The sequence below is a fragment of the Salmo salar genome, chromosome ssa07 (assembly GCF_905237065.1).
Source record: "Salmo salar chromosome ssa07, Ssal_v3.1, whole genome shotgun sequence".
Taxonomy (NCBI): Eukaryota; Metazoa; Chordata; class Actinopteri; order Salmoniformes; family Salmonidae; genus Salmo; species Salmo salar.
The window spans coordinates 16986680-16994469 of NC_059448.1; the positions used below are offsets into that span (position 1 = coordinate 16986680).

The 7790-nt window shown below is 39.6% G+C and overlaps 1 protein-coding gene across 3 annotated transcripts; it reads left to right on the forward strand.

Annotated features, from left to right (window-relative positions):
• Positions 1-346: 346 nt before the first annotated feature.
• LOC106608620 (uncharacterized) lies at positions 347-6715 on the forward strand. 3 transcript variants are annotated; one of them, XM_014206676.2, is made up of 7 exons: positions 347-447; positions 2054-4063; positions 4223-4383; positions 4461-4693; positions 5202-5330; positions 5429-5529; positions 5805-6715. In XM_014206676.2, exons 2-5 carry the CDS (start codon positions 2068-2070, stop codon positions 5284-5286), a joined length of 2475 nt encoding a protein of 824 aa, XP_014062151.2. In that variant the 5' UTR covers positions 347-447; positions 2054-2067; the 3' UTR covers positions 5287-5330; positions 5429-5529; positions 5805-6715. The 3 variants fall into 3 exon arrangements, with proteins under 3 accessions (XP_014062151.2, XP_045577582.1, XP_045577581.1); XM_045721625.1 differs by lacking the exon at positions 347-447 and adding an exon at positions 796-813; XM_045721626.1 differs by lacking the exon at positions 5202-5330 and having other exon boundaries at positions 348-447.
• Positions 6716-7790: the final 1075 nt, after the last annotated feature.

Sequence of the window (7790 nt, forward strand, 5' to 3'; positions counted from 1 at the left end):
CCCATCTTCTCCCACTGCCGGCCACTGGGCTTCTTACTACAATATTTGGTAGTGAGTGGAAACGCCAAGCGGATGCTTCATATTTTTACATCCGGTGAAATATCTGTCTCATTGTTCTATCTGTTCTTCCACTCTGATTTCAGGAAGAACAGTTAATGGCCGTGTTCGAGGGTCATGGCTGGAAGGGATACAGCTTTTTTCAAATGAGCCTTCCAACCATGTATGTGTTCAAGAGTCAAAAGCAAAATGTATCATGGGTACATTGTGACTGACTGACTTTTTAGCAAATAATAATGAGTCGTTACTTATGATGCAAGGTGATTTGTAGATCAGTCAGTCGACAGTCGCCTGCAGTTGTTTTGATGCTCTCGAACACGGCCGATGTTTCTTCCGCATCAGTAGAGCGGGCACTGTTCACTTCCACTTTTCTCTTAAGAACTCTTAGAGGTATGTACTTTTAAAATAGATTTTTGAGGCTTTTTGTACAGTCCAGTGAATGTTACTCTTTCCGAGTTATTTTAGTGGAGACTACAAATCCTCCCCATTGGAAACTATTAAAATTAGCTTTTCCAAAAGTCTCTCAATCGTACTTTAGTCAGGTAAACGACCACACCTTTAGTTGGTGTGCACCAGAGCTGTCAAACTGCATGTTTTATTCAGTACCACAGTCCAGTCATAACATGTTTTTTTCACCATGAATTCTGCCATTTTATTATGAAGTAACGTTAGTTCTAAAATCCCAGGTCTGAGTTTCGTGTAGGCTTACCGTTGCATGACATTTGGATAACCGCACAAATCTCTCTCTCGGACAAGGTAACTTTTATTGATAATTAACATTGCAAATGTTTGAGTAAATTGAGGCGAATACACGGCTATCAAAACGTCACGCCAAGGTAATCCTACACTAAACGATTTTTTTGTAAAATTCACAATGTGAAAAATGTAATTCGGGAAAAGCATTAGAACCATTTCAGTGTTTTTATGGGTATTGACACGTCCACTGGGGCAGATTTTACTGTACAGTACACCCTTTATATAGCCTACAAAAGGATTCTATATTTATAACCTGGTATATGGCCAATATACCACAGCTAAAGCCTGTTCTTTCACGACCTGGATACAGCCCTTAGCCGTGGTATATTGGACATATACTACAAACCCCAGAGGTGCCTTATTGCTATTATCAACTGGTTACCAATGTAATTAGAGCAGTAAAAATAAATGTTTTGTCATACCTGTGGTATAGGTCTGATATACCACGACTGTCAGCCAATCAACATTCAGGGTCAAACCACTCAATTCATAAAGAACCTTTTAGGATGCCATATATGAATCAAGCAATAAAACCCCTTTGGGTTATAGAAACGCAACACATAAAGTGTTGGTTTCATGAGTTGAAATAAAATATCCCAGAAATGTTCCATACACACAAAAAGCTTATTTCTCTCAATGTTTTACATCCCTCTTAGTGAATATTTTTCCTTTGCCAAGACAATCCATCCACCTGAAAGGTGTGGCATATCAAGAAGCTGATTAAACAGCATGATTAATACACATGTGCACCTTGTGCTGGTGACAATAAAAGGTAACTCTAAAATGTGCAGTTTTGTCAAACAACACAATGCCACAGATGTCTCAAGTTTTGAGGGAGCGTGCGATTGATATGGTGACTGCAGGAATGTCCACCAGAGCTGTTGCCAGAGAATTGAATGTTAAGTTCTCTACCATAAGGTCTCACAACCGCAGACCACGTGTATGGCGTCGTGTGGCCGAGTGGTTTACTGATGTCAACTTTGAACAGAGTGCCCCATGGTGGCAGTGGGGTTATGGTATCAGCAGGCATAAGCTACAGACAACAAACAATTGCATTTTATTGATGGCAATTTGAATGCACTGAGATACTGTGACAAGATCCTGAGGCCCATTTAAAATTGTTGCGTTTATATTTTTGTTCAGTATAAGTGTAGATTACATATAAAGTTAGGCCTACTATAATTTGTTTTATTTCATTAAAAGGTTAAACTATACTCACCACCTTGCTTTTCTTCCTCAGATATCCCTGTGTAGATGACATCGTCAGGAATTATGGAACACCAGATTGATTTTCAAGAACTCCTGGCCAAACTGGTTATCTCAGAGTCAACAGATCCTATTATAAAGTGCATTATTAATAATAATCTGGAGAGGCTGAAGAAACTGATTAGAGGAAAGGACATCAATGCATTGTACCCTTGTGTTGAGTTACAAGATGAATTAACACCTTTAATTGCTGCTGTTGCATTTGCAAATCAGGAGATTTGTACATTTCTTCTGGGAAAAGGTGCTGACCCCAACAAACCATCAAGGAGATATTTAGCACCGCTGCATTATGCTGGACGGCATAAAGTTCCAGTGAATATAGTGACAACATTACTGGAAGTAAAGGCAGATCCAGATGGTCTAGTAGACATAGGCCTACCTGTAAAACCAAAGTTCTTTCCAATTCAATTAGCACATGACAGGGAGGATGTTGTGAAGAAGTTGTTCAAATCTGGAGCAGTATTGTGGCTAAATCATGGCATCCATCCTGCAATTGATCAGAATTTGGCCACAATAATTGAAAACTTTGCTAAAGAGAGTGAGTTATTTTCCAAAATCAAGCTTTTTTTTAATTTTGTGGAAGCAGTAAAACAAACATCCCCAACAGAAGTGTTCAGCCGCTTTGGCCAGAACCTTCTACAGGTGAACCCCCAAACCCATCTCACTATGATTGACATGTGCTTTAACATTGAAGGTCCAGGTGCAGAAAAATTCCCCCAGACAGCCATTACATGGTTGAACGACTCCAGTAAACTAGATTACTATGTTAAAGATGTAAGCAGACGTCTGTCTACATTTCCTCTGAAATTTAGGGCAGGTGCATTGAAATCCTTAGATAGAGTTGTTTGTGCCATGAAGGAAATGCCTAATGAGTTGTCACTTACCCTAATTCCTGAGTTAGTGAAACTGCTTTCCTGTAAAACAGAAGATTATCTCATGCCACCGATCATTGGTACGCTCTCTGGCATCACACAGAAGACAAAAGACAAGGATTGTTGGAGCAACTCTGACCTTGAGAAAATATGCAAGCACATTGTCCCATGCACACAGAGGAAGGGTTATCCCTCTGATTTGATGATGTATGCCTATGCCTTGCTAGCAGATCTTTCCACATTTAGTTGTGTTCCTGGTTACATCAGCTCTCTGGGACTGACTCCGGTACCTGACGAACTACTTATCTGGGGAAGGGATGAAAACCTGAAAGCAAAGCTGAGAGCTCTAAACAGGTCCTTAAACAGACAACATTCAGTCTCCAAGTCAGCAAGTGAAGATTCAAAAGACAGTAATTTGTCAGAAACCAAGAAGAAGAAGAAGAAGAAGAAGAGAAAGGCAAAAAAGAAAGACATACCAAAACAAGAGACAGACGCACAAGAAAATAAAACATGTTTATCCTTCAATACTTCATCTACTGCTGTTGAGGAATCTGGCCTTGATGAGTGTTCTAGTGTGAAGCCGATCCAACCCACCACTGACATGTCACCATTACAGCGCAAATGGCACAAAGTCAGCAAGCGGTGGGAGACACAGTTAGAGAAGCTTGCCAGCATGGATGAAAGTAAAGTTTATAAAGTAGGAAACCTCACTCTAATATATGCTGATAATTACTTCCGCATAGCAAAGGGAAGTGATGGAACTGAGGTCTTCTTGGGCCTGAGGGATGATGGCACTGAAGTAGCCATAAAGAGAATGATCAGGTCAAACTATCAGTTTCTCAAGAATGAGGAAGGATTTTTACGTCTTCCAGAGCTTGACAGTACCTGTATTGTGAGATACATGGACTTTGCAGAAGACAGTTTTTTTGGTTATCTTGCTCTTCAGCTCTGTGAATACACTCTGGATGAATACATTAATACACACCTGTCCAAGGACGACACTCATGCCCTGATGAAAATCACTCAAGAGGTGCTCCGCAGTTTAAGTGTCATTCATTGTCCAACTACCAAAGTCCTTCATCGGGATATCAAACCTCAGAATGTTTTGATAGGTGAGAGATACTATAGTATTGCACAGTTAAGCCTTTCACTCCCACTAAATCTAAAACATGGCTTTCATCATTATGGATTAAAAATCCATATGCAGTGTCTTAAAGTCATTTTCTAGTATCTATACTTATGAAAAGCATGATATTGTTTATCCTTTACAGATATCAATGGAAATGCAAAATTGGCAGATTTTGGCATAAGTTGCAGATTGACAGTGGAACAAACAACTCTATACACAATCCCTGCAGGAACAAAATGCTGGATGGCAAAGGAGACGTTAGACAAACAAGGCTCTGGATATAAGAGGAGCTCTGATATACAGGTTGAGCAACGTGAAGATAGAATACAGAACATTTCCTGTTTGTAGAGCGATGGACTGAATGATTGTTGTAATTTCAGGTGGCTGGGATGTTGGTATACTACATTCTTTCTGGTGGACACCACCCCTTTGAAGATCCACTTGGTGATGAACTTGAACAGAATGGAAACATAATCAAGGGGACTTACACACTAGAACATGTGGCAGACGAGGTGATAAAAGACCTCATTGAGTGGATGATCAATGAAGACCCTGATGAGAGACCTACAGTGGAGGAGACCCTGAATCATCCCCTCTTCTGGAAACCACAGAGGTGAAAATCCTTATTTGTCACTTGAAAAGTTGTTTGTTAGTATGGCACCCTGTATAATAGGTAATAATGAACATGGAGATAAAACTCAATTCTAGTTACAGTTACAAGATTGACATGGTGACAGAATTATAATACTCTACGTGCATAATTACAATAATTCATATTATTCAAACGTATTAAGGCATTAAAGCAAATGTAATATGTTAAACAAATTAAAAACCAAGTGTAAAGGTAGTTAGCTTTCTATAACGTTTGTGGACGCCCTATGATTTATCATCATGCAAGATTTGCATTATCCATGGCTTGAAATTCTTACCTTACATAGACACCTTTGCCAGAGACTTACACCTATTTGCATCACTTGAGGCTTGACAACAAGGGATGGGGAGAATTATGAGGCAGTGCCATTCTTAAACTGATTAGCATGAGACTGAGATGACAATTACAACATGGACATAACTTCCCCTATAATTCGTTTCAAATGTATTCATGTACACTGTTCGATCAGGAGATTGGATTACTTGAAAAAATTGGGAATCAGGATGAGGCAGAGAACCATGGTAATGCTGACCAAGAGCTCGTTCAAGCTCTAGACCAAGGTGTTGAGAAGAGATCCTTCTATCAGTGGAAATCCAAGGTTAGCCAGACAACATTTTATTCACTACTTACCACCACAAGCCATTTATGAGAGTGTAAAGCAATATTAACGCATACAGCAATTCTTTGTCTTCACAGCTGCCCCCTTTGTTGATCCAGAAGCTGGAAGGTAAAAAGAAGGCCTACACTGAGAACACATTGGGGTTACTGCGCTTCATACGCAACCTTGATGCACACTAGTAAGTCAAAATACCAGAAGTAGTGTTAGTGGTACTGATCTAAATTTCAAATTGCTTTACATTTCAATCAATTGGGGGAATTTAATAGATATTGTACTCATTTCAAGTCCTAACATGACATACCAGATATCAAGTTAGATATCAAGATTTCCTCTGATTTCTGTTAATCAAATCTGCCTCTGCAATTGATGTTACAGTATGTTGAAACTGCCCAACGCTGAGCATCTTCACTGACATCATAGAAAATGGCTTTTGTATTTTCTGTCTTTCTGCAGCACTAAGGTTGCGGATAAGGATGCAGATGCGGCCTGCTGTGTTTGCAAAGATCTGGTGACAACATTTCCTGATCTCTTTGGATGCGTTTACAAGTTTGCCAAGAAACAGAACTGGAATACAAGACGACCTGATCTGAGATGTTTTTTAATGCAGAGGAACTAAGCTCATGATGCTGACATATATGTGTTTACACAGACAGTCCAATTCTGATTTTTTTGCCCAATTATTGGCAATAGAGCTGATCTGATTGGTCAAAAGACCAAAATTATCAGAATTGGGCTGCCTGTGTAAACACAGACTTTTTCATTTGGAAGATGATGTTGAAATTCAGTATATTTATATTTCCCATTCGTTGGAGTAAATAGATTAGTGCAAATTTGACACAATGTTTTGAAGGAAAACTGTTGATTTTAGTATAATATTTTCAGGAATACTTTCTATTAGATTGTCACAAAAAAATATATTATATGGCACATAGGCCAGCAGTGTATGAAAAGGGTTTGCTAACCATTATTCTATTTTAGCCTGCAGTTGTAAGCAGGCCTAGTGATTGTCATGCATTCTGAGTGGGAGATTTTATGGAGGAACACTGTTAACTGTTGCCTACTAGGGTATTTGGTCACAACTGTATGATTGTTCATGTAAAAGAATGCTTGACGCTGGAGCCATTAAATGCTTTCTTCAAAAATGACTGTTAAAATGTTGCATAATTCCCAACGTAATCCCGCCTATTGAAATTGTATGGTTATTTTGGGTAAATGACACGCTGCAACGGTTTGGTTGACAGAACGTTCTGCCCTTGTTTTTGTCCTGATCATAGCAGAAAATGTTACTGTAACGTAACAGCCATGGTTGTTTTATTAAAAGCTGGTTATACTATTCATTCATTCCTATAAAGAAATTGAATTGACAGTCTGTCTGTCTGAACTCTATGCTTTCACTTGATATTCCAGTGGTCAATGCTTGGTCTCCCTGCAGAGTTCAATGCAATTAACTATTTAAGCTCCATGTCAGGCTTGAGGGGGCTGCCTGAACATAATGGAAACCTGGAGGGAAAGAAGAGGGATAAGTGTTGGAGTGAACACAATGTAAGTTGCCCACAAGAAGCCCTCGCCTTAATTTAGGCTTGAGAGTTGCCTGTATGGTTCGTATAACATATTATACAACATAACTCATGCGCCCTTTTCTGTCAAATTAGGTCATTTCTAGGCAATATTTCTGACCATATAGGGGACCACTTTTGCCTCAAGAGCAACCCCAAAGGCAAAAGTAAATCAAATACCTTTAAAAGGACCTCCTCATATTCTCTTTGAGAAACTGTTCGTTCTCTGCTCACTGTTTATTTAAGCTACTTGAATCAAACATGAAAAGTCCCCGAGCACCTCTCTCAATACACCTAGGATAAAATATCATTTATTATTGTGAACATGTCCACCCTCTGACATCCCTGCCCACCAACAACCGCTGACGTTAGACCTAAACATAGCAGCCAGCGGAGGAGAATCTCAATTCACCTTGCTGAACACAGTTGTAGCCTTAACCGATTAACGCAGGAAAAACCGTGACATCTGCGTGTCGGGAAGACGCCAAGAAAATATGAATAGTTTGAAAAGGAGTGAAAGTGATTGGCAAAGCCTGGTCAGCGAGGTGAGTGCGCTGCAAAAACCCTGTGACAATCGGTGGCGTGAGCCATCAGTGATGATTAGCGAATAGAACTACGGTTGCCATATGGAAGGAGAAATTAAAGTCTCAAGATACATCTTTTGTTACGATTATGAAGCCACGTGTATGGATTCTAGGGTTGTTTGTGTGCATATATCAATCAAATGTATTTATAAAGCCCTTCTTACATCAGCTGATGTCACAAAGTGCTGTACAGAAACCCAGTCTAAAACCCCAAACAGCAAGCAATGCAGGTGTAGAAGCACGGTGTCTAGGAAAAACTCCCTAGAAAGGCCAGAACCTAAGAAGAAACCTAGAGAGGA

What these genes read in the sequence shown, in the direction of transcription:
- LOC106608620 (XM_014206676.2), top strand. Translation starts at nt 2,068, where the DNA reads ATGACATCGTCAGGAATTATGGAACACCAGATTGATTTTCAAGAACTC. An exon ending in ACCTCAGAATGTTTTGATAG is followed by an intron (nt 4,064 to 4,222) that starts GTGAGAGATACT and finishes TATCCTTTACAG; the next exon opens with ATATCAATGGAAATGCAAAA. An exon ending in AGAGGAGCTCTGATATACAG is followed by an intron (nt 4,384 to 4,460) that starts GTTGAGCAACGT and finishes TTGTAATTTCAG; the next exon opens with GTGGCTGGGATGTTGGTATA.